Source organism: Cricetulus griseus, chromosome 4 (genome assembly GCF_003668045.3).
Source record: "Cricetulus griseus strain 17A/GY chromosome 4, alternate assembly CriGri-PICRH-1.0, whole genome shotgun sequence".
NCBI classification, from domain to species: Eukaryota; Metazoa; Chordata; class Mammalia; order Rodentia; family Cricetidae; genus Cricetulus; species Cricetulus griseus.
In genome coordinates this window covers 214,406,802-214,433,183 of record NC_048597.1, presented here as the reverse complement: position 1 = coordinate 214,433,183, position 26,382 = coordinate 214,406,802, and the positions used below count along the sequence as shown (strand labels likewise).

Here is a 26,382-nt window from a genome sequence, read left to right as displayed (position 1 = left end):
GCCAGGAGTGTGGGTAATAGCACAGCCACACTAAGGGGTCTACACCCAGCTAGGATGACTATTCCTCCAGGCCTGTGAAGATGGAGTTCTCTCCCCTCACCCTTCCTCACCTGCATCCTTTAGCCTTTCCCAGAGAGCCCCAGGCCATGTGTAGTTAGGGCAGAATTGCATAAACAAGTTAGGAGGTGTCTTGGGGTTTCTATTGCTGTGAAGAGACACCATGTGCATGGCAGCTCTTATAAAGGAAAACATTTTATTGGGCTGGCTTACAGTTCAGAAGTTTAGTCCATTCTCATCATGGTAGGAAACATGGTGGCATGAGGCAGACATGGTGCTGGAGAAGAATCTGAGAATCATCCATCTTTTTTTTTAACCCTTTTCCAAAAAATTATTTACTTTTATTTCATTTGCATTGGTATTTTGCCTGCATGTATGTCTGGGTGAGGGTGTCAGATCTTGGAGTTACAGACAGTTGTGAGCTGCCATGTGGGTACTGGGAATTTAACCCGAGGCCTCTGGAAAAGCAGTCAGTACTCTTAACCACTGAGCCATCTCTCCAGCCCCTGAGAATCCTACATCTCGATCCACAGGCAACAGGAAGTGAACTGAGACATGGTGTGGGCTTGAGCATGTATGAGACATCAAAGCCTGCCTCCACAGTGACACACTTCCTCCAACAAGGCCATACCTACTCCCACAAATATTGCCACTCTCTATGAGCTTATGGGAGCCAATTACATTCAAACTACCACAGGAGGAATGGATGGATTCTTGGGTAAGGGTCCTAAGAGACTCCCCACAACCTTTTTGAAGAGCCAATAAGCCCAGCTGTGCTGCTTTCTGGCCAGCAGGTTCTGCTGAATTCCTTCAGATGGCAGCCATTTGGCTCAGAGAATAGTCCAGTAGTACAATAGCCTCTGACATCTCCACACTTTTCTTGGCCCTCAGTGCCCTTCAATACCCTGGTCTCCACCTGTGATTGCTCTCTCACTGTTGTAATATTGCTTTCCCCACCTCATCCCACCCCAAGACAGGATTTCTCTGTGTAGCCCTGGCTGTCCTGGAACTTACTCTGTAGGCCAGGCTGACCTAGAACTCAGAGATCCTCTTGCCTCTGCCTCCTGGGTGCTGGGATTAAAGGTGGGTGCCATTGTTGTGCCCAAACTCTGAACCCCCAAATCACCAAGAGATCAGATCTGATTCAAAAGCAAAGAGTCTTTAATTAATTAACGAGTTAACTCTATTAACTTGGGTCCTGCATCCAGCTGACACAGTGGATGGAGCAAGAAGGACCTGGAGGGACCGTGCGGCAGGGGACATACTGGGGTAGAGCAGGGGAGCATCTGGGATCTGCAACAGTCTCAGGACTGGTGCACTTCTTGGGCTTGGGTGACCTGTCTTGAGTTGATTGGTCAACTGCAGCTGCTGGTGGATTGCTATGGCCTATAGGCCCTCCCAGGGCAGTTGCTATGCTCAGCATTCCACTGTTACTTAAAGCACATCTGGAGCCCACCAGCTAATTTCTGATTGGTTCCTTGCCACATGCAGTGCAAGGTCCCAAGCTCAGCACATGTTGCTGAGTCAGAGGCCTTTGCCTTGCTGGGTCTTTTCTGCAGCCTGTCATGGCTGCCAAAGTAGGGGGCTGGGTGAGGGTCTGGTCCCTTCACCATCACTGCCTGCCTGTGATATTGCTTTGAATATAGGTGCCTTGTCTTCTCCATTCTGTCCCCTCCAAGTCCAGCACAGAGCCCAGTATTCTGTAGGCTCTGAGAAAATATGTCTTGATTGAATGAAAGGGGGCCCTAGTGACATCCAAATCGCATAGGCAGAACAAATGAGCTGAAGAAAAGCCAGGCAGCTGGAAATAAGAATTCCAGCTGTGCATTCTGTCTCACAGCTCTAGACGGGACAACTGCATGTTCTCCCTGGGCAGGGCTATGCTGAGGTCAGACCTACTGATCATGCCTCTTTGCTTGACAGCACCGTGTGGAGCTTGGCTGCATTGTGGTCCCATCAGATAAAGGCATCATACCTAGACAGGCCACTGGGTATGAGAGAAGTCACGTCACCTCGGAAACACAATGTATTTCCTTCCTGATAGGCTTTCCCAGCTTCGCTGTCTCACACCGGCTTCCAGAGCTACCCATTGTCCCTCACGTTCCCACTGTCCCTCACGTTCCCACACCTAGCACACCCTCCACTGACTTTCCTTCCAGTGGGATTGTTTGCCTTCAGCAGGGGGAATGTCTGAATGCTTCCTTCGTAAGACGAAGCCAGCAGGTCTGCAGGGCTATTTTCCCTCCCTGATTCATGAAGTTATGAGAACACAAGATGGCAAGGTCTGAAGGCAGCAGATGGGGCATGTGGCTGTTTAAAAATGACAATTGCCGGGTGGTGGTGGCGCACGGCTTTAAGGCAGAGGCTGGCGGATCTCTGTGAGTTTGAGGCCAGCCTGGTCTTCAAAGAGAGTTCCAGAACAGTCTCCAAACTTACAAAGAAACCCTGTCTTGGAAAACCAAAAACCAAAACAAAAAATAAATAAATAAAATAAAATGACAATTAATAGCTTTTCTAAGCCAATCTAATGTGAAACCATATGATGCCGTGGAAGTTTTGTTCGCAAGGATGTTTAGATGCTTAGGACACAAGGTGAGTTGTTTGCTAAAATCTCAGTAGACCAGCAGGGGGCATAGCTCAGTAAAATACAAGTCTTTGCAGCATGAGACCCTGATTTGACCCCTGACCTACTTAAAAATGCCATGCATGATGGTGCTGTAGAAGCAGAGACAGGAGGACCCATGGAGCTCACTGGCCAGCCAGTTAAGCCAAGAAGACACTTTGAATCAAAGGAGGCAGATAGCATTCATTAAAACAACACCTGGGCTTGTCCTCTGGCAGACAAGCATGTATAAAAAAATCCTAGTATACAGACTTTCCTCAAGTTGACATTTTCCTCCTGTCAGCTTTTCCTGTCTTGTGCCTGTAACTCAGCTTGTTCGGTCCTTGCTGCTCCCCAGGATGAGGAGGCAGTACCAGGGCCCAGATTTTCTCACAGACAACTTCCATACCTCCAACGCACACCTTCAGACCTTGTCAGTGACCTGGGCAGGGGCTCTTGGCCAGGAATGTCATTCTCTGGGTAGAAAGAGAAACACTGGAAACCTGTTAGTTGATGGTTCCAAGCATCAGTCCCCATACCCAATAATGACAGCTGAGGCTGCCATTATACACACAACAGCCTGCAGAATAGCGCTGGCCAATCTCTTCAGAGATGAGCAAACTGAAGCTTCCAAAAGGAAGGTCACCTGCCCAAGATAACCCAAACAGCAAAGCTGGGGTGCAGCCCCTGGCAACCTGACCAGGGTTCTATCTCTTTCTTGGTGTGGCTGAGCCAATGACAATGTGGAGGAGACGGCCGGAAGCCACCCCGAAACTCCCGTTAACCACAGTGCAGCACAGTTGGTTCCCGCCTAACCTCATTTGGTATAGCTCTGCTCCCTCCAGTCTCCTAGACTGCTCAGAGCTACCCGTGAGACCAACGGGCAAGTGAATAGACACATGTTCTACCTGGAACTGCCAGAGAACAGCCTTGCTGTCCTGGGAGATAAATAAGTCAGACACTGTGCTTCCTACTTCTGCTTCTGGCTGTGGTTGAAACAATCTCAGAGCCACGCAACAGGGACTTCCCCAGGCTTTCAGGCTGCAAAGGAATGTGCTTGTTTGTTTTTTTTTTCCCCCAGGCCACCCAGGTCAGAGCCTGCATGGGACTTCAGAGGTCAGGGACTGCCCTGTCTTTCATTTGAGTAAATAAGAAGGGACATCATGGAAGAAGCCTCTATGCTTGAGTTCTAGCCCAGTGGCAAAGTACTAGCATATATAAGACCTTAGGTTCAAACAACAGTAACACACACACACACACACACACACACACACACACACACGCACACGCGCGCAAGTAAAAGAGGAAGGTGGCCTGTACTTCCTTCATGGCTATGTCCTGGAGATGCAGGGGAGGGGGAACAGAGCAGCTGGCAATCAGGTTGCAAAATCAGCAGTTTTGGAGTCTGTGGCTAGCTCCAATGCTCTCTCCCACCCCCAAATAGGAGGCCCTAAGTGGCCACTGACCTAAGCCTGCCAAACTGGTTCAGTTCTCCTCCACCCCTCCAGACACCAGCTCTGTGAGGCTGTGTGTTCTCTGAGTCTCAAAGGCTGGATTTGGTTGTGGTGATGAAGACAGTGGTCTCAGGATCAGTTTCCTGAAGGCTCCAGGTACAACAGTACCCACAAGTTCAATGGACTTGCTAAATATAGACCTGATCCACCAACACAAGCTGCATTCTGAAGTCTACACTGTTCCTAAAAAAATTAGAAACACAGATTTGGAAGTGGTAGTCTACACCTTTAATCTCAGGATTCAGGAGGCAGAAGCAAGTGATCCCTGTGAGTTAGAGGCCAGCATGATCTACTTAGCAAGTTCCAGGACAGCAAGGGCTATGTAGTGAGATCCTGTCTGAAAAAGACAGACAAACAAGAAAGAAGAAAGGAAGGAAGGAAGGAAGGAAGGAAGGAAGGAAGGAAGGAAGAAAGGAAGAGAAACACAGGCAATGAGACAGCTCAGTGGGTAAAGGCCCATCTGGTCAAAGCCCTTGTCTCTGTTGACACAAAAACACAACTCTCAATTGAAGGGGATAAGAGATAGTTTATTCTGGAGCCAAACATGTGTGAACATGGCCTGAGAACACAGATTTGGGTTACTTCAAATTCCATACCCAGTGTGGTAACAGCTTGACGAAGTTTTTATAATAACAGAACAAAGAAAACCACAAGTAAAAGCCAGTCATAATGGCGCACACCTTTAATCCCAGCATTTAGGAGGCAGAGGCAGAGGCAGGCAGATCTCTGTGATCTCTCAAGGCCAGCCTGGTCTACAAAGCTACACAGAGAAACCTTGCCTCAAAATAAAAACAAAAATAAAACAAACACTACAAGTCAAGGTACCTTTCAAATACACTGGGTGGAAACATTAAGAAGGTGGGTTCAAGCAAAGTAGGGGCAGGTGTACCTCAGCCATAGACCTCAGTTGCTATCTGATAACATTCTCAACCTTTGGCTGGTGGAAAACAAACAAACAAACAAAAAACTGTTTTTGTTAGGTGAACACATTTATCTATTCAGTTAGATAGAGATTCAGACAAGGAACCGCCAGTCAGAAGGCTAAAATAAGTTGTAATTTGTAGGGGAACCTGTAGCCAGCCCCTAAGTAGGCGTGGCTACAGCTTTTTTGTTAGAATTGTAGTGGCACACGCCTTTAATCCCAGCACTCGGGAGGCAGAGGCAGGCGGATCTCTGTGAGTTCGAGGCCAACCTGATCTACAAGAGCTAGTTCCAGGACAGCCTCCAAAAGCCACAGAGAAACCCTGTCTTGGAAAAAAAAAAAAAAAAGAATTGTAGTCAAAGATAAATTGTAATGAGTTTCTGGACCTGCAACATTCCAATCTGAGCACAATGACTGACTAGCAGAAGGCTCAGGGGAAGGAGCATCTCTCTCCTGGAACTTACATCTTCAACCCAAGTTCCGTCTCTGGACCACACATGGTGGAAGGAGAGAACTGACTCCTTAATCCTCTGACTTCCACAAGCCAGTCATGGCACTTGCGCGCCCCCACACACATACATACGAAAGAAATGCAACTTAAAATTAAAAATAAAAATGTGAGCATGGTAGTACACATCTTTAATCCCAGCACTTGGGAGGCAGAAGCAAATGGATCTCTATGAGTCCCAGGCTAGCCTGGTCTACATAGACTCCAGGTTAGCCAAGAAAGAAAGAAAGAAAAGAGATGGGCAGTGGTGGCTCATGCCTTTAGTCTCAGCATTCATGAGGCAAAGGCAGGCAGATTTCTGAGTTGGAGGCCAGCTTGGTCTATATAGTGAGTTCTAGGACAGTTGGGGCTACAGAGAGAAACCCTGTCTCAGAAAAAAAGAACGAAAGGAATGTATATTGATATATCTTGATCAAGTCATATCTTGATCAGATGTGACTAGGCTTCAGCCTAAGTTTGAGCAGGTCTGAGAGACAAGCACATGGAGGAGGCCCTGTCCCCTTTGTACCCAGGTAGCAGCTCATCTTAGGTGTCTTTTAATATTTGAACAGTCGCCCAGCATGACCCTGTAGGTGAAAGTGGAAAGGAATGGATTATGAGTTCTTTAAAAACAGATTTTAAATCATCTTTTTAAAAAAAGATTTATTTTTATAGGCATTCATGTCTGTGGGAAGGTTTCAGATCCCTGGAACTGGAGTTACAAAAAGTTGTAAGCTGCCATGTAGGTGCTAGGAATTGAACCCAGGTCCTCTGGAAGAACAACCATTGCTCTTAACCACTGAGCCATCTCTCCAGCACCATAAATTCATCTTAATAAGTGTGTGCAGTCTGCGGCCCCTGGACTGATGTACCCCAGGATAGCCGTGAATGCAGTCCGATACGAAACTATCTACTGAATTTCTTTTCTTATTTTTGGCATGATTTGTTTTTTAACTCATCACACCGATCTCAAATGTGAACTATGTAAATGACAGTGTTTGTCATGATGTCAAAAGGGCTGGGGAGATAGTTCTGTCTGTAAAGTGCTTGTTATGCAAGCATGATGACCTGAATTTGAACCCCCAAACTCATGTGAAAATGCTAGGGGTGGTGCATGGTTTTATAATCCCCAGGCCGGGAAGCTGGAAAAGGTGGATGTTTGGGGCTCTCTGACCTGCCAACATAGACTACTTGGTGAGCTTTGGGTCAATGAGAGACTCTGTTTCAAAAATCAAAATGCAATAGCACCAGAAGAATGACATGTGAGGTTGACCTCTGGTCCCCCAAACACACACATGTGTACTCAGACCCTCATACATATGTGCATACACACACACACACACACACACACACACACGCACGCACGCACGCACGCACGCACGGAAGCGCGCACATACACACACAAGTTGAATACACTTTTGATCTTCTGTGGTTCTCAACTCCTCGCTGCTACTGGCACTGGCAGGACTCTAGTCAAGACTGGCTTTGGTCCACCCTAGGCACAGCCACCAGAGTGTGCAGTCATCTTTTTTTTTCCTACACACTTAATAGTGAACACTGTCCTGCTTGGGAATGTTCTCAGGACTTTGGCTGAGAGGGCCAAAAATAAACCTGCATCTTCTCTGCTCTCAAAACAGGCCAGTAGGTGGAGGCAGATACCCCAGAACAAGACAAGACAACACAGTAAGGTGCAGGGCATTCGGAAAACAGCTTTAAAAAAAAAAAAAAAAAAAAAAAGTCAGCCCTGTCCCTTGTTCTCCGGGAAGGATCAAGTCCACATTTGGTGACTATCTTCAGACCCTCCTGAAGGATGCTAGGAAAAAAACTGCCTCCAAACTGCCCTTCACAGCCAAATCTTTGCTCTGAGGGTCCCGTTTTTACCTATCTTCTCCCTCTTTACTTTGTGGAAATAGGGAGAATTTTCCCATCTCTCCTTTCACCCACACGGCCCAGGAGCCCAGGACTGGCGGTTTGATAGCATATATTGAGCACCTGCTAGATACCCGTGGAGTAAAGCAGAACAGAGCAAGGCAGGCAGAGCAACTCGGGTGAACAGGCGGTGAAGGTGCAATTGGTCCCAATTGTTCTGGGCTATTCTGCTGTGGGTCCCCGGCAGAAGTTCCGGTTATAGAAGTGGCGGTTGTCCCTAGTCAGGGCTGTGCTCAGCTGGGCCCAGAAGCTGCCTTGACCGCTGGGCTGCTGGGGCCAGAAGAGCACGCTCTGTCTGCAGAGGCGCTGGCGTAGGCGCACGTAGCGGGAGCGGTGGGCATCGGGGCGCAGGATCACCAACACCACCACGTCCTTGCGGTCCTCCAGCAGGCGCTGTTGAGCCAGCAGGAAGCTGGTGCGCAAGAGGCCACTGACCCGGTCCGTTTGGGCCAGCACAAACAGCGTCTTGCGGCTGCCATAGATGGAGGCCCAGAGATTCTCGAAGAGCGTCTGGCCGGGTAGCCAATCTCGGTCCTCCAGGCACAGCCGCAGGGCTCGGCGCCCCCGCCGCTCCTCCAACCGCACCCGCAGCTCGTTATACACCCAGTCGGCAACCGCGCTCTGCGCCTTATCGAACACTATGAAGGCATCGTAGGGAAGGGCTTGGGCGCCGCGCCGGCCCCAGGCCAGCAAAGGTAGCCATGCCAGGCACAGATGGAAGCAGTACCAGACGTCCCAGCCGCAGAGATGTTGTAGTAATGGCACTGCTATGCCCACAGCCACAATCAACAGTGAAAGACCAAAACAATCCCAGGAGAGGACCTCATCCAGGCACAGTCTCAGGTCCTGCGTGAAGATACTTCGGCCCTGCAACTGGCCGGGACTGCCACACCTTACCTGGTTGGGCAGGCCAGGCACCTTGGTCTGCACCTCCAGCAGGAGGTCCACGAAGGCCGCCCCGCAGGCACAGTGCAGGGGGTTGCTTCTCACGTCTAGCATCGTCAGGTTCACCACTATGGGCCCAAACCAGGAGCGATCCACTGTCTTGAGGAGGTTGTCGCTGAGGTTGACCTCCTTGAGCTCCAATGCCAGAGCAAAGAAGGCTGGAACCACAGAGACAATACTATTGCTACTGACATCCAGCTTTCGGAGTTGGGTGCCGTTAGGCAGGGTGCCGTTGGCCAGGGCCTTTAGTTGGTTTCCTGCCAGGTTCAGGACTTCCAGCTTGGGCAGGAAGGCCAGACTGCTCCAGTTAAAGAAAGACAGGTAATTGTCCCTGAGAATCAGATTCCTCAGGCTCTTGGGAAGGTTGTTGAGGTTCTTGGGCAGGAGGGTATGCAGGTGATTCTGAGACAGGTCCAGCTGCTGCAGGTGTCTGAGACCTTGGAAGAATTCTGAGTAAAGGTCCCCCACATCCCACATGAGGCCCAAAACATTGCCACTGAAGTCCAGGATCTTCAGTGACGTGCTGTGAAGTCGTAAGGACACACGGCTGTGAATGTCATTGTGTGCCAGGCTGAGGTATTGCAGTTTGGGCAGACGGGTCACAAAACTAAAGTTGTGGCCAATACCCTGCATGCTGAAGGGTTGGTTGTTGTAGCTCAAGTCCAGGGCCTGCAATTGTGGGAGTTCAGTGAACGAGCGCCCATGGTACAAGTCCAGCTTGTTATGGGACAGGTCGAGCACCTTTAGATTGGTTAGTGGCAGGAACTGAGAGCCGTTGACAGCCTGTGCAATGCAGTTGTGGCTCAGGCTTAGGCACTGGAGGTGAGAGAGGTTGGCAAACATCTCTGGCTGGATTGCCACCAGGTTGTTCCGAGACAGATCCAAAGTAAAGTTGAGGTTCCTGCACCTGACCATGAAGTTCTTAGGGGTGCTCAGTAGGGCTGGGGTGAGAACCCCAGACCACAAATTCTCTTGCTCCCCACCGTCTGCCCCTTTGAGGGTGGTTGCTGACGTTTTCAAAGAGCCACTGATGCGGTTATCTGACAGGTCCACAAAGTGAAGGTTTGGGAAGGTACCAAAGATGCTGAGCTGGACCTGGTTGATGAAGTTCATCTGGAGATGCAGAGTATGGAGGTGGCGCAGGTGGGTCAGCCACCTGAGTGTGGTCTTGTTGAGCAGGCGGAAGAAGATGCCATTCAGGTTCAGCTCTTGCAGTGACACCAGGCTCCCGAAGGACCTTGCCAGGTGGAGCTTGGCAAATGACACTTTCTTGCAGTAATTGAAAGACAGGTCGAGCTTGCGCAGCCTTGTCAGGTTCTGAAAGGCCGTGGTGTTGGTAATACACTCATAGAGAAAGTTCTCGCTTAGGTCTAGCACTGAAAGGTTGACTAGCCCTTGGAACCAGGAGGAGTTCAGCGTGTGGAGAGAATTGTCCTTCAGCACCAGGCCTTCAAGGTGGCTCAGGTGATGGAAGGTCTCAGGGTGCAGCTGGAGGGACTCTGGTCTGCATTCTACACAGGGGTTAAAGGCATGGTCGCAGCGGCGACAGTTCCCACCCACGTCAAGTACCCGAAGGGAAGTCAGATTGGCGAGGTCTTCAGGCGCCAGCTTGTCAATGTGGTTATAGGACACCAGTAGGTACTCCAGGCTGGGGGGCAGTTGGCGGGGCACCTTCGTGAGGTTGTTATACTTGAGTGACAAATGGGTGAGCCTGCTCAGGCCCAGGAGTGCCCCTGGGGTCACATTCACCATCCTACCACCACAAGGGTTCTTATAGTAGCAGTTCCCATCCATGAAGAGAAAGCGCAGGTTGTACAGGCCAGCAAAGCTGTCAGAATCTAGTACCAGGATGTTGGTGTGGCTCAGGCTCAGGTTCGTTAGGGAGCTGGGCAGCGGGGGTACAGCGGTGATGCCATTGTAACTCAGGTTCAGGTCTTCCAGGGCGCGCATGGCGCGGAAGGTGTTGTGCCCAATGGTCATGTGGCAGGGGAAATGCATAGGGCTGAGGCCGCGGGGCGGGCAGTTCCATTTGAGGTTGAGTTGCCTGAGATTGGGAAAGTAGACAAAGTCGGCGTCATGCAGGTGGTGGATACGGTTGGAGACCAAGGAAAGGCTGGTGACGTTGGAACGGGGCGCTGCTGCAGAAAAGTGAGGCACAGATTTCAGGAACAGCCAGTTGCAGTCTACCTGGCCGCGGGACTTCAGCTCACAGGGCAGGAAGACAGGCGGGGTGCCCAGGGCCAGAGCCCCGGCCAGAACTGCAGCTTGCACTAGGAGAGACAAGGGGTGCAGAGTCCCGCCACAGAGAACCTGTGAGAGCCAGGACCGGGTGAGTGTCTAGTGTTATCCTGCCCCTTCCTGCCTCTCTTCCTCACTGGGGCTTTCTTCAGGGCTTCAAATCTTCTCCAAGTGCCCCACCCTCCAGCCTCCTTCCAGCCCACTCACGAACCACCGCTACTTGGTTTTAGGCTTAGCCACTGAGTCGGGGCTAGGACACAGAACCAGGACTGGGCCTGGAATCCAGATCCCAGACTTGGAGTTTTCACTCAGAACACAACCCATAGCAGGGCCAGGAGAGACTCCAACAGGCCCACCGGGCCCCTTGCACTTTCTCTTCCCCTCCCCTGGGGCTTTCAGCTCTTTTCTGCTAAGCAGAGCAGCTGCCTGGGCTCTCTGTTCCTCCAGCCTCCCTGAGGCCTTTCTCCACTAGCCTCCTGGCTTCTCCTTGGCCAAAGTGCAGGGTGGACTGAACCCCCTGAGGTGTAGGTTGTCTCCTTGCTGGTACTTCCTAGCTCTTTTTAACCTTCATCTGCTTCCCCCAAACTGAATTGAGAACGTTCAACCTGTTGAGAATCAAAAGGCCGAGGGGGAGCCACACCAGGCGCCACCGCTGACTGGAGTCCACGGCTTCAGCTTCCCTATCCACCTAGCAGGCTCAGCCCTCTCCGCTCCAATTTTCTTAGGGGCCCACGAATGTCCCAAGGGCTCCGAGTGGATTGCCCTTTCCACCGTTGCCCATGCTAAAATCATCCTTCCCAGGAGGTGAAGAACTGGGGTCCTACCATGTTGGGGAATGGAGGCTCCTCCAGAGGCTCTGTCTGTTGAGCTGGGCAGCAGAGAGCGATGCTCCACCAGGGTGCCTCACAGAATTGAGGAAGTGACACTTTCACTACAGCTTAATAGATACTTTATCCTTACCAGGGGAGGGCAGGTGGTACAGTGAGTCACAGGACATTTGCATAGTCAGATGGCAGGCAGTCAGTCCTCTTCACCCCTTCCTCTTTCCATTTTCTTCCTCACTCCACAGTCAGTCATAAGGGCTTCACATCTGTCCCCTGGGAGGTGTGGGAAGGGGCTAAAGCCCGGAGTCCTGCCCAAGGTCAACGAGAAACCAGAATCTAAAGTAGCACCAGAGTTTGGCAGAGTGCTGACAACCATGAGGAGGGTGTCACCTCACCTTCAAGCCTCAGTGCTTGCCCCATGGTACTCGGAGGACAGGCTCTCCCACCTGCTCCATCCCCAAAACGCTGTGGAGCCTCTGTGAACCAGAGGCTGGAGCCAACATCTGCCTTCCCCACCGCAGCAGTCTTGACATCTCTTCCAGGAACAGTGTCTCCCGCTCTGCCTTTCCAGTTCCCCTAGGGCCCCATCAGACTCCAGACCCCAGACTCCAGTAGCTGGTGAACCGGAATGGGCTGATCTTGCTGTTGTGTGACACTATTCCTGGGGAGATGCATGCAAATATGTATTCACCCAAGAAAGAGAGCCAATGACAGACTAACCCTGAGGATACCACTCAAGTCCAAGTTTGTTAGCCAGTGAGTTTTATTGGAGTTACTGGCAGAAGTATGGGTGAGGGGTTACTTAAAGGAACAGAAATGACTTCAAGACAGTTGCACCACCAAAAGCTCACCCGGCATAGGCCATGGAGGCCACAAAAGCTGGAAACCTGGAGCTCATGGAACAACTTGCTTCCAGCTCAAAATGTTGGAGAGTGAATTTTCCAGGCGGCAGCTCAGCTGGTTTCTGCTTCTTTCAGGCAGCCCCACCCGCAGAGTTCCTCCCAGCAGTCTTCACTGTCAGTACAAGCTTGGGGAGGGAGGGCCTAGTACCTCTATCAGGGACTTCCTGAAGCTTTTCAGTTGTTTACATCCTGAATTTTAAGGATCTCCTCTGAAGGATGGGATGAACGGTCCACCTCCCTTGGAAGAAAGTGCCATACAACACTGACAAGACAACTCTTCACACTCTGCTTTGGCCCAGGTGCCTGGAACTCAGAGTTTTCAAGCCCAAAGCCCTAGAAACCCCGGAGAAACCTTAATCCCTGATACTGTCCCTTTAGAAGCTGCCCACGGCTTGCAACCTGCATATCTATTTGCCTGCCTGAGTTGACATCATCTCTGACATCACTCTGGTCCTGCTCTCGTCCCCTGCAGCCGATTCACATTGAGCCCCTGTTCAAACCTCTCTTTCTCTCTCCCTTTCTCCCTCCTTCTCTCTCTATGTATTTATATGTATATGCACACACACATACAGTGTATATATGTGTGTATACTTGTATATAGGTATACATATATATGGGCATCCATGTGTATGTGTTGCCTGTATGTCTATCTGTGCACCACTTGCACGCCTAGTGTCTGAGGTGGTCAGAAGAGCATGTCAGATCTGCAACTGGCACTACATACAGCTGTTCATACTGGGAATTGAACCCAGGTTCTCTGGAAAAGCAGCCAATGCTCTTAACTACTGAGCCGTCTCTCCAGCCCCTCTGTTCAAAACTTTCATTCTGGGTTCCTGCTGTGCCCAGATCTCTTCATAGATGTCTGGAGCCCTAGTCACTATCCAAACAGTAGCCAAGGTCCTATGCCGTGTCCTTCCATTTTCCCCCTGACCTGCTGACAGCCACACTGGCTTCTCATTATTTGGACATAGCTATGCACTTTCTAGCTTCAGGGACTTTTTTTTTTTTTTTTTTTGAGACTGGGTTTCTCTGTGTAACAGTCCCGATTGTCCTGGCACTCGCTCTGTAGACCAGGCTGGCCTCAAACTCACTGAGTTCCGCCTGCCTCTGCCTCCCGAGTGCTGGGATTAAAGGTGTGCGCCACCAATGCCTGGCCTGGACACTCCTTTTTCCCAGATTCCCCACATGGTCCAGTTTGTCTTCTGCCTTTACACACTGCTCATATCATCCTCTCTTCCACAGGGCCTCCCTGACCTTCTCATGAGCCTCTCAGCTCAGCTACTCACTCGTTCTTCCAGAACCATGAGGGTGATGCAGGGCTCAAAGCCTGGGCTACATAGTGAGACCCTGACTCAAAAGAAATACAGACAAAAGTAAGCAAACCTGGTGGCCCAGGCCTGGCTCTCCTGAGCACTGCAGCCTTCTGGTTTTCTCTTTGCATAATGTCTTTCAGGGATTTTTTTTTTTCCATTTCATTGCTATTTCATAATTGTACTTTTGCCACTGTTATGACTTGTTGTATTTATTTAATTTATTGTATGGGTGTTTTTGTCTGCATAACTATTTGTGTGCCAAGTGCAGACAGTACCTTCTAAGATCAGAAGATGGTGTCTGATCCCCTGGAACTGGAATTACAGAGAGTTGTGAGCTGCCATGTGGGTGCTGGGAATTGAACCCCAGTCGTCTGGAAGAGCAGCCAGTGCTTGTTACTGCTGAGCCATCTCTCCAGCCCATGTTTTTCAGTTTTTCAACCACTACCACACCATGCTACCTACCCTTCATGCTTTGCTGGTTACTGACTCCTGCTGGAATGTTGACTCACACCCTTCCCCCAAAGCCGAGGACTGAACCCAGGACCTTGCACTTGCTGGGCAAGTGCTCTACCACTGAGCTACATCCCCAATTCAGATATGTTGACTTCGGGAGGACAAGAACTTCCATCTGTGTCTGTGGCACTGTTCAATATCTGATGAAGCTATGCCCTGCTTGCATCACTCAGCTTTGGTAGCTGGAGTACCTTTGAGTAAAGTTTGAATAAATGAATGAATGAATGAGAGAATGAAAGAATGGCCATTCTCCTGAAAGGGGCAGGGTTCTACATCAGTCTCCTGGCTCCGCCCAGGCCCTCATCAGAGTGGATCTCATAGCAGGCAGGACCCAAGGTGCCAATCATCTAGTTGCCTTGGCAGCTTGAGAGCCACCGAGTTATCTTCTTGCTTGCCTGAGAACCAGTATTTGGGCTGAGTCTCCCTTGGGTCTTTGCCAGAGTCCCAACTTTTCTGTCCATAATCCTAGGGGCTTTAATAGGGGTTGGAAAGGGTCCCTAAAATGGGACAATGTCCTGAGCCAGGAGAAAGGACAGTGTCCACTTAGCATCCTCTTCTCCTGGGACAGGAGGTATCTACCCACTATTCAGAGGCATAGACTGACCCCTGGCTTCTGCCGAGCATCAAACTTGGGTCAAGGGACTCCTCGTGGACCACAGAGTCAGTTGTCCACTTCCACTCACCGTCCTGCATCCCTTGGGAATAGCAAAGCCGGTCAAGGGCACACAGAACTGGAGACTCCAAGATACAGGTCTTTAGAATACTCATTATAGCCTCAGTGCTGTGAAAACCCAGCCAGAGAGCCCTAATTCAGGGCGGTGAGATCAACCATGATGCCTTCTTAGGAGCCAGGTGCAGTGGCGTACACCTTTAATTCCAGCACTCAGGAGGTAGAGGCAGGTGGATCTCTGTGAGTTCGAGGCCAGTCTACAGAGTGAGTGCCAGGATAGGCTCCAAAGCTACACAGAGAAACCCTGTCTCGAAAAACAAAACAAAAACAGAACAAAACAAAAACAAAAACAGGCACCCAATCCACAGCATCAGGCACAGTATTGATTTAAAAATATTTTATTCTTTAGAAAATACAGCGTTCAACCATCCCTTCCTGTGACATCTGGCCCCTGCCAACCATCCCCACCCTCTGTGGCCAAAGGCTTCTGGACTGAGCGGGGTCCACAGCATCAGATCTGGAGGCTAGGTTCATGCCAGGTCCCCGACTCAGACCCCTTGAAAGAGTCAGGTAGGGTTCCCCAGCTACCCTGTGCACACAGAGGAGAGGAAGGGACAGCCACAGGGCAGGGTCACCAAGTGCTGGTCCAATGGCCCTCGAAAGTAGCAAATGTGTTCAGCCACCTGCCCTCCTGTCCCACGGGAAGCAATGCCTTAGAGCCCAGGCTGGGGAGGAAGGGGGGGCAGGAGAGATAGGGCGGCAACCCTGAAGTCCACGTGCCTGGCCCTGCTCCCAGTCCAGGCACACTAGCTGTCATCTCCATTCTCACCGGGGCCCCGGATGAGGCGCTTATGGCCCCGCTTGCCCCCAGGGCCTCTGGGCTTGGCAAAGGCCTGCTTGAAGGCGTGCTGCTTGGGATGCACCTCATCGTAGAGGAACTCGGCTGTCAGTTCTGCTCCATCTCCAATCTCAATCTGCATGGATCAAGACAGAAGTGACCACTATGCTGAGGACCCAACACGTACCACTCTTGGGAAGTCTCACACCAAGGGTCAGGTCACCCCTGATATATATTTTCTCCAAGGTCACCCACAGAATATATCAAGTAGGGCTGTTACCCTGCTGCCCTGAGTCACCTTCTCCCAGCCCCCCAAGACCCAGGGAAAGAGGCGACAAAGTGGTCAAGGCTTGGGCTTGTGTGTGTCTTTGGTTGTCCCGGATCTTAGGCTCCCCACCCATCCAATAGTGTAGCAATGAATCCCACACGGACTTAGGACTCCAGTGTCCCACATGGAGAGTGGGGAGATGGGCCCTGGGAACAGCCTATACCTTCTTAGCTATCTCCAGCTGGAAGTCTTGCTCTACGGAGTCGAGGAGGCGGCTCTTGCAGCTGGAGTAGAGCATGCGCTCCTTAATGCTGCACTTGTACCCCGGCATGGAGTAGATGAACACTGTAGGGGACGAGGAGGTGAGCCCATGATGGCTGGGGCACCTACACACCTCTACCCCTTTAGCAGACCCAAGCAGTGGCTTGTCATTGCTGTTCCTGACCAACACAGAATTGAGGTCCCTGTCATAGTTACTCACCCACAGATTCAAGGGAGTCACCCTCATGGGTATGCTTATACAGGAAGAAGTGGTAGCGGGCGGCATCTCGGGGGACCCGTGAGGGCAGCTGGGCCACACTTGTGGGCTCTGTGTGGACCAGCTCGATGGTCTCCCGTTCCAGGTCCAGCTTCTGAGGAGGAAAGGGAGGTATGAGGGCACCACCATACCCATTAGGAAGCAGGACTGGTAGGTAGGCAGGAGTGTTTAGGGGGTCCTTTCCCCTGGAGTCCCCTTCCCAAGGCTGGACCACAGGCTGCAGGGGCTATTCTAAATAGACCTTCCAGGCAGGCTTGGCCCCAACTCTGCCCCTTTGAAGGGTTAGCTAAGGATGAGGCTCCCACCTGCATCCCCATCTGGGGTGGTATAGAGGACTTTGATCTCTGCAGGGATCTATCCTCAGAGGCAAAGCCCCAGGAAAGTGTTTGTAAGGGAGAGCCATTCTGATCCGGCCGAGGAGGCAGAAGGACTCTGCCTGGGAAAGAGGTAGTCAAGGGGGTTACAGAGGAACTCTGGGGTAGGACAAGGGTCAGCCCTGAGGACCAGTGTAAACCCTTGGGTGTCTATGTTGTGAAGGGTATATAGGGCCACGTGTTAACAGGGTGCCAGTTGTGGTCAGGGCTTAGGGGCAGGAAAAGGAGAGAAAAAACAGTATGTTCTTTTTTTAAAAAAGAGAAAGCATTGAACCAGGTAGATTAGGTTGACCTCAAACTCACTGTGTAGCCAAAGCTGATCCTGGGCTCTATCTAACGCTCGGGCCTCTGCCTCCTGAGGAGGGTTGACATTACAGGTGTGTCCCACTACACCCAGTTCTATGTGCTGCTGTTGAGGATCAAGTCCCCCAGTCTGAGAACAACATGGGTCAGCAGAACGGTTCAGGAGATGGGGTTCTGGCTCTGTGCCCATTTGCAAACACATGACCAGGAACAGGAGGAGCCTGTGTTTAGCAGACATGTTATACGACTGTGTACTCACCATCTGGATATAGTTGACTGTCTTCTGCTTGAGTTGCTGGAGGGCCCGCTGGGCCTCGGGCTGCAGGGGGAAGGCCAGGCCCTGAAGGGTCTGGTGCTTGCTTTCCACACTGATCTCAGTCTTCACCTGGGGGTGAGGCAGCCATGAAGCAAAGCCTTACCTACCCACAACAAGTTACAGCCTATCAAGCTTAGCGGCTCTCAGTGCACACACCATCCTGCACACCCACCTCGTTGATTCGGATCTGCTGAAGCTCTCTCTCAGCCGAAGTCAGGGGGGCAGGTGCGGCACAGGATGAGAGATGTTTCTGGTACCCAGCCAAGGAGAGGTCGTCCTGTGGGGCAGGCTCGGAGGTATAAATGGACACCCCAGGCAGGCAGGCAGAACCCACCGCTGTGCCTCTCTGCTTGCAGCTCCTGGACACCCCATCTTTCCGTTTCTTTTATTCGAGAATCTTATGCAGCACCCAAGCTAGCCTCAAACTTACTACACAACCAACAATGACCTTGAACTTCCGATCCTAAGAGCTCGGAATCAAAGCATGCTAGACAAACACTTTATCAACTATGGTGCGTCCCAGTCTCCAGTCCTCCTATTTCACCCTGAGCCTGGCATTGAGTTGTTCCGTGACCCTCACCCTTTGGTCCCCATCCTGCATTCTGGCTTGGGCAACTAACCTTTACTGTCCCGAAGAGCTCATCCTTGATGTGGCCACCTCCAAATTCCTTCTTCACTGTGGCTCGTGTGGCTGCATACAGCATCTTCAGCCGCACCTGAGATGGGGCAAACCGTGAGGATCCCATAGGCCACGCTGCTGCTCCAGGAGTCAACTGGAGCCCCAGAAGGCAGGGCAGGGCAAGGAATCAGGTCATCGCACTGGTCCCACATGCCCAGCAGGGGGCGCAGAGAAGCTGTACTAGGCAGCTTTTGCCAGCAGGGGGAGCCTCCACCCAGCTCAAACAGCCGGGAGTCAGGTTGATGGACCAGATGGCGTTTGGGGCAGACCCTAACATTCCTTCCCTTAGCCTCAATAGGCCCATCTGTCATCTGTTCTTCCCACGGGTCCAAGCAGGGAGCTAGGTAACGGTGCCTAGGACTCACAGGTGAATTATCAGGTGACCAGGCCAGGAAGAGCCACTCGAAACCCTGAGCATTCTGCGAGTCAAGGCGGAAGAGGAGGTAGCAGGGCTCCTGGGCATCTAGCAGCGGCAGCACAGCACGGTCGTAGTCCTGGTCCCAGCGTCCCACTGGCTCCTGCGAGGCACCCAGCACGAGCTGCTCTGGGGGCAGAGGCCGGGTGAGCCGAAGTGGCAGCGCCCCCCCCCCCCACGCGCCCCGTCTACCTGTGGATCTCTGTCCTCTGGATGTAGCTTTCTGAGCTATCTCACAACTTTCTTTCCCATGAAAGACCCGACTTTCCCATGAGCCCTCAAATCTCCCAAGTCTGAAGTTGAATTCTGAGTGTGCTATCTGCAGGTGGCTTCCTTTGCACACTTGCAAACACTTATATTATGTACACTCATGTATTTGTGCACACACAAACACACAGAGGAACACGGCTGTGTGCCCACTGCCAGCAACAGTGCAGTCTCCTCAAGGCACCGCTACACCGGGTGCTGCTCAGGGCATTCTCAGCTCCCTCAGCCCCTGGCTCTGATATGCTCCTCTGATACGTCTCGGGACAATGTGCTAGGGGAGAGGTTGCCACCCCTAGCTTCAGCCCTCTCCCTCAAAGTAAAAAAAAAAAAAATAAAAAAATAAACCAATGGCAGCCAACTATTTTTTTAAGACAGGGCTTCACTACATAGTCCCATTTGATCCTGAACTCATGGTCATCAGCCTCTTGAAGGCCTGGGATTACATGTGTGTATCATCATGCCCAGCTTCTGCTTGTGGTTATTTTTGATACAAAGTCTTGCTATATAACCGAGGCTAGCCTCAAACTTCCAATCCTCCTGCCTCAGCTTTCCAAGTGCTAGAATTACAGGAGTGTGTCACCAAGTTTAGCTAACAACCAACTTACTATTTTTTTTTTATTTATTACTATTAGTTTTAGTGTGTGTGTGTGTGTGTGTGTGTGTGTGTGTGTGTGTGTGTATGCAGAAGTCAGAAGACAACTTTCAGGACTTAGCCCACTGTAAGTTCCAGGCACTGAACTCAGGTTGTTGAACTTGTGCCTTAAATATTTTTATTCAGCATCTTGCTCACCAGCCTGGACCTGATGGACCTACCACCTCTCTGGCCAAGTAGGTCATCCAACCACAGTTTCAGGTTGAGACTTCATCTGGACATCATTTACTTGGTCACACAGGCCAACCCAGAGGAAGAACTGGGCAAAATGGTGATTGGAGCTGGGCTATGGGTGACCGTAGCTGGCCATGCCAGCACTTCACCAGATCACACTAAGTGTTTTGGATAGGGTCAAGAATTCAGCTGCCTAAGAATCCAACATGCAAGGCCACCAGTCTAATCACCTCTACAGGCCCTAGCCTCCTTGCCTGCCAACCCAGGACTCAGATGGGAATCAGGGTTGAAAGTTATCAGCTAAAGCTGGGCGGTGGTGACACATTCCTTTAATCCAATCCCAGCACTTGGAAGGCAGAGGTAGGCAGATCTCTGTGAGTTTGAGGCCAGCTTGGACTACATAGTGAGTTCCAGGACAGCCAAGGCAACACAGAGAAACCCTGTCTTGGAAAAAAGAAAGAAAAGGAAGGAAGGAAAAAAGGAAGAAAGAAAGAGAAAGGAAGTTAGCAGCTATAGGCTGCTGAGGTTGGGGAAGGGAACCAAACACATTATTGTTTACTTTATTGTTGTTATTTTTTAAGTTTTTATTTACATATTTTATGAGCATTTTGCCTAGATTTATGTATGTGTAGCACGTGTGTGCCTGGTACCCATGGAGGTCGGAAGAAGGTGTCTGATCCTGTGGAACTGAAGTTACAGATGGTTGTGAACCACTACTTTGATGCTAGGAACTGAATCTCAGTCTTTGGCAAAGGCAATGAGTGCTCATAACTGCTGAACCATCACTCCAGACACTTATTCACATTTTTAAGCCAGAATATTTGGACAGGTGAGATAACTCAGAGGGTAAAGGTACTTCCCACCAAACTTGATTACCTGAGTTCAATCTCTGGGATCCATATGGTCAAAGTTGTTCTCTGATCTACACACACACACACACACACACACACACACACACACACACACACACACACACACACTAAATGTAAATTTAGAAACAGACCAGAATTATTTTATTTATTTGTTTGTGGTGTCTTTAGACCAGGGCACACGTAGCCCAGACTGGCTTCCAACTCACTATTTAGCCAAGAATGACCCTGAACTCTTCTTTCTCCCACCTCTTCCTCCCAAGGCTTCATTTTTAAATGTGGAGACAAGTCAATATATATATATATATAGTTCAGGCTGGCTTCAAACCGGAACTCTTCCAGTCTCAGACTTCTCAAGTGCTGAGGCTATAGGCATATCCCATCATGCCAACATACACCAGGAATTTTTTTTTTTTTTCCAGACAGGGTTTCTCTGTGTAGCTTTGGAGCTTATCCTTGCACTCACTCTGGAGACCAGGCTGGCCTCAAACTCACAGAGATCCACCTGCTTTTGCCTCCTGAGTGCTGGGATTAAAGGTGTGTGCCACCAATGTCTGGCCAACACCAGGAATTTTACGTAAGATGTAATTTGGGTCCGGAGAGATGGTTCAGTTGAAAGCACCGGCTGCTCTTCCAGAGGACCTAGCTTTGATTCCCAGAACCCACATGGCCGCTCACAACTGCCTGTAACACCAGCACCAGCATGTCTGATGCCCTCTTCTGGCACCCATGAGTACTGCATGCACATGCACAAACAGCCACAAAGACACAGAGAGGTTTCTGTTGTTGTTCTGTTTAAAAAAAGAACTAGGGTGGTGGCACACACTTTTAATTCCAACACCCAGAAGGTAGAGGCAGGCAGATCTCTGTGAGTTCGAGGCCAGCCTGGTCTACAGAGAGAGCTCCAGGACAGTCAGGGCAATTACACAGAGAAACCCTGTTTCGGAAAGCAAAAAAAAAAAAAAAAAACCACAACAAACAAACAAAATTCAAACCAAAAAAAGAACTATAATTTAGTTTCTGTAGAAAAGTCAGGTGCTCCAATCACACTAAACTAGAATGCAAGCCCCTACCCCCAGGCATTCCCAGGTACCCCAACATTTGGAATGCAAAATTAGGATAAGACTCTACCTAGAGATTCCTTATGCTTATGGGGAACAACCACAATGACATCTTACCTGGGAGGTGAAGGGATAGGGCTGGAGTGGGGGTCAATGAGCTCAACTATCTCTTTAAGGGTGGGAAGCCCCAGGAGGTCTCTACTCATCACCTAGCATAATGGCTCCTACCTAGCCCCTGAGGGCATCTGGACAAAGCCCAGCCTAGCTGTGACTCTACAGCCTGAGATGAATTCTGGGTCTGGCAGGCTCTGCTAAAGTGAACGGGACACTAGGCTGCTCATGACAGCATGACAAGAGAAGGCCAGAAGGACCCTTGGAGAGTCTGGTCCACACCTACACCCAGAATCTATAGCCCTCCCTGCTCAGGCAGTTGCCTGGCACGGAAGGGAGAGGGACTCCTTGTCTCCTCACCTCTAATTCAGCCTCACGGTTCCTCTGCTGTTTTGAATACTTCAGGCCTAGACTCAAGCCCCACATCTTCATACCCCTGACTGCCTGGTAAGAACCCTGGGTCCCACAGTGGGCTCAAGGCCCTGTCAAGTACAGAGTTACTCTATCCTGTTTTCAGAATGAGCAAGACCTCAGTAAGTTCTTTCTTCCCATTCTGGGGAAGGTCCTTGGCATCTCAGTCCTCCTACAGCCAGCAGCCAAGCCAGGTCCAGCCTGCTGACCACACACACAGGCATGCAGGTATACAGGCACGCACATGCACGCGTATGCATGCACAGACACACACACAGACACATACAGACACACATGCACAGGCAACATAAATACATACCATAGGGCTCACCTGGCCCTTGCCACCTACCTAGCCCAGCACCCTGACAAGGCCCACTCAAAAGCTACACAGCCTCTAGGTACATGACCACAATACAGGGCTCTGCACAGCAGAGTGACCACTATCCCATCTGTAGGACTCCCATGAAGCTCCTTGTGAGTGGCTCATCCCATTCTTAGATGGAGAAACTGAGGTCTAAAGGGGGCTGGAAGCTAACACCCATCATTCCTATCCCAGAAAGCAAGTAGGTTTGGCCTCCATCCCTACCCCAGCCTGTGGGGACACTCACCGTCCTCAATGACAACTTTGATGAGTCGGATGGAGCCAGCCCGGGCCTTGGCAAAGAATTCCTTTAGCTCTTCAGTGGCTACAAGCACAAGAAACATAGTTGTTGGTGAGCAGGCACAGTGGATAGGGATGAGTCTGGGTCTGTTGGTGTCCCGTGGGGTCTGATGGCTAGGCTGGGAAGTGGGTTAAATATGGTTCCCCACATGTGACTGGGAACCTGAGACGGCCACTGAACATAAGCACCCAAATTTAGCTAGGAGGAGTGGCAGGCAGATGGCCCGCTGGCTGGGATAGCTCTGATGACAGGAAGGGCAGGCAGGAATGGGACAGTCCACTTGAAGATGGAACAGGGTCTAAGCCAAGGCAAGCTGGCCAGAATGAAGAGCACCCACTTGTCCCCTGACAATAGGATGATCCAGCAGTGTATGAACACTGGTCAATGTAAGTGGACACTCATTTAGAGATTTAAACACACACACGCACACACACACACACACACACACTCCCAGATTGCCAACACACACAGGCAACAGACACAACAACATCATGTCTACACCAGGTCTGCAGTCAAGACAGACAAAAATAGACAAACTATATATACACAGGTGTGCATGACACATGGATGCACTTGTAGTCCGAGCCCCCAGCCAGTTTGTACCAAAAGAGGGGCCCACCAGCCCCAACACAACCCTATCAAGGGGCAATGAAGCCCCAGATCCTAGGCAGTAAGGAAGGCTTCCTGGAGGAGGAGTGGTGCCTAGAAAGGAAATTGGACATTAGGCAGCACAGCTGGAAGGTCTTAATGTCCAAGGACACAGTGCCAAGGAGAGGACCATGGTCAGGGCTACAGGACCATGAGGCAGCTCAGCTCCACTAGTGGTAGTAGAGAGGGAAAACTCAGTGTGTAAGGGACCTGCTTGGGTCTCTGGGTGAGCGTGACCTTGGGGCTGCCAGGGGCCAGAAGAACCCCGGCAGGAACACAGCTGGAGAGTTGAGTTCACAGAATAATTATAGGTCTTGGCTTGGGCAACTGATGGGCAGCTTAGGGGCGGGGTGGAGGGGCTTTAGGTAAACAAACTCTCAGTCATGTCCTCAGATGCTCCCCTTTTCCCTGCAGAGTGACCTTATGCCTGAATCTCAGGTTGTATACCAGCCATGAAGGTCACTGTGTGGCCATGGGCCTAACAGGGCCCAACAATCCCTGGGGACAGAGAAGCATGGCTTGGGACTGTACACAAGGGAACATAGCCCCACTGGGCAGGAGATGCTTGAAGCTTTAGGCCAGATCTTTGGGGCCCCGGCTCCCTCTTAGCTGTGAGACTTCTGACCTCTCTGAACCTCAACTTCATCTACAAACTGAGATAATTCCCTCAAACTCAAAGGTTTGTGGTAAGGAGTCTATGGGAGAAGGTGCTAAGGAATGGAACTTCTGCTAACAATTATATTTTTGATCTAAGCGTGGCTGTGTTTTATTGCTCCTCCTACCTACCTAAACCTTGAAAGAGAGGCCAAGAAGCTCCCCAGAGGGAGGCTGACAAGCCCCTTCTACTGTTACCAGAGCAAACTGAAAAGCCAGTAGGGAAAGTAGCATCCCTTCCTACCCCACCCCAATGCCTCCCCAGTCACCATCAATAATCTAGAGACCAGACCTGGGACACCTGAGCCTCTGTCATCAAAGATTCATGCCTCCCTGCCCCCACCTTGCCCACCTCCAACTTCAGCGAGCTTCAGGTTACAGTTGTCAGGCCCCACTCTGAGGTCAGCAGGCCTGCTCCTATGGCCAGGCCAAGGCTGGCACCTGATCCTCCAGGGTGGTCTTCCTTAGTATCTCCAGAAGGCCCCAAATGGGAAGGTGTACACCCTCATAGACAGGATAGGGGAAAGTTCCCCTAGGTAGGCCTGTCCCACTGCATGAGATATAGTCCACCACAGGGTCGCCAGCACTGTGTCTGGGTGCTAGCATCCTAGCACCTCCTCCGGGCTGGAGGCAGCAGCTCAGACCAGACAAAGAGGAAGGAAGGGGCAGGCCAGGCGCAATTTCCCCCTGACAGTTCCCTACTTTGAGGCTGACTCAGGAAAACTGGCTCTCCATCTCCAGGAGAGGATGGCCCACCTGTGGGAAGCCAGGCCTGATCCAGGTCCCTGCATGCTTGGGATAAGCAAGATGGGGATGGGGTGGGGTCGGGGGGAAGCCTCTGAGGGCTATCCCTTCACCAATTAGCCACAACCGCAAGCAGGGATTCAGGCGGTCAGGCAGGTCGATGGTGGTAGCCCTGGGCAGATCATGATGTGGTGACAGAGGTGGCTGATGGCCAAACCAACAAGCCGTCTAGGCAAGCGGCCTGGCCTTCTCTACCGGCCAGGGAAGCAGCCCTTCCAAGTCAGTAATAGATGGGGACAGTGAGACCAGTAGAGCCAAAACACCTGGCTCCCAGCTATTGCTTCCATCTCAGTCTATCTAAGGAGGAAACTGGACCCTGGAGAGGAACTGTGGGTGTGACACATGGGCTGTAGAAGCTTCCTGTAGATGAGGGTGGAGGCAGGAGCTCTCCTAGAAAGCCTGAATCCTGACCCTCTTCCCTGCTTCCAGCTTGAAGTTGGGACTTTGGCAGTCCTGGCTGGAGCAGGAGATCACAGTGGAAAACACAAGAAACCAGAGGCCAAGGTCAGATGCACAGCTCTCCCCATTCTACTTAAGAAGCAGGGCTCTGTGCCAGCTGCTGTCCAGGCTAGTGGGAGACTATGGGGGTCCTGAAGGAGTAAAGGTCAGGATACCCTTTCCACACAGATACACAAGCCCATGCCAGTCATAAGACACCAGTGCAAGTATCCATGGTGACACACACACACACACACACTGAGATATGCCCAAACTGTGCACACATGCAGACACCCATAGATGTGTGCATGCTGCCCGGAAACACTGATGTCTGAGATGGTCCATGCCACCTACATTGTCCAAGACCAGCCACTAGTGCATGCACATGAAGGAGCCTGGATAGGCATAACCAAGCCGCATCCAGATGTGCACACACACACAGGACTGTATACAGAGGACGTGCGTGTACACTTTTCCAGATGTGCACATCCGGGTACACCCCACCTTCAAAAAAGAACAGAAATACCCAGACGGGTACACACAGGCACATCCGCCCCCAGATGAGTACACAAGATACTTCCAGCCTTGCTGTGTGCATCCATGTGCACCCACTCCCGGCTATGTACACCAGTCTGTACCCCCCCCAAGATGTGTCCATGCCAGGGACTCGCGGCTGCAAAGAAGAACAGGAAGCTTCCCCGGAGGGTGCGAGGAAGAGGAGGATGAAGGGGCCAAGCGCGCAGCCCTTGGGCCCCCTGTCCGCCCTCCATCCGTCCTCACCATGGATGCCGGTCTGGTGCGCCATGGCTCAGCGTTCCGCTCGCTCGTGCCGTCGGAGCGCTCCGCTTGGTCCTGGCCCGGCTCGACTCGGCTCGCCTGGACCCAGAGCTCCGGAGGATGTGGCGGCAGCGCCGAGCTTCGCGCAGCTTCCCGGGCGGTGCCGCAGGACCCGCCCCCAGCTCGCCCCGCCCCCGGAGGGCGAAG

General features: G+C 51.3%; 1 protein-coding gene across 2 annotated transcripts; it reads right to left on the bottom strand.

Moving 5' to 3' along the window:
• Positions 1–7,673: 7,673 nt before the first annotated feature.
• Tlr9 (toll like receptor 9) lies at positions 7,674–26,363 on the bottom strand. 2 transcript variants are annotated; one of them, XM_035443912.1, is made up of 9 exons: positions 26,179–26,363; positions 22,801–22,878; positions 18,598–18,776; positions 18,174–18,269; positions 17,726–17,830; positions 17,497–17,622; positions 16,504–16,654; positions 16,246–16,367; positions 7,674–10,766 (listed from the first exon to the last, which is right to left on the bottom strand). In XM_035443912.1, exons 1-9 carry the CDS (start codon positions 26,201–26,203, stop codon positions 7,674–7,676), a joined length of 3,975 nt encoding a protein of 1,324 aa, XP_035299803.1. In that variant the 5' UTR covers positions 26,204–26,363. The 2 variants fall into 2 exon arrangements, with proteins under 2 accessions (XP_035299803.1, XP_027270187.1); XM_027414386.2 differs by lacking the exon at positions 7,674–10,766 and adding an exon at positions 15,299–15,890 and having other exon boundaries at positions 26,179–26,346.
• Between the last annotated feature and the right edge of the window lie 19 nt (positions 26,364–26,382).

Coding starts and splice junctions, on each gene's coding strand:
- Tlr9 (XM_035443912.1), bottom strand. CDS start 26,203: ATGGCGCACCAGACCGGCATCCATG. Junction 22,879..26,178: donor GCACCAGACCGGCATCCATG/GTGAGGACGGAT, acceptor TTGTGCTTGTAG/CCACTGAAGAGCTAAAGGAA. Junction 18,270..18,597: donor GGTCACCTGATAATTCACCT/GTGAGTCCTAGG, acceptor GCCCCATCTCAG/GTGCGGCTGAAGATGCTGTA.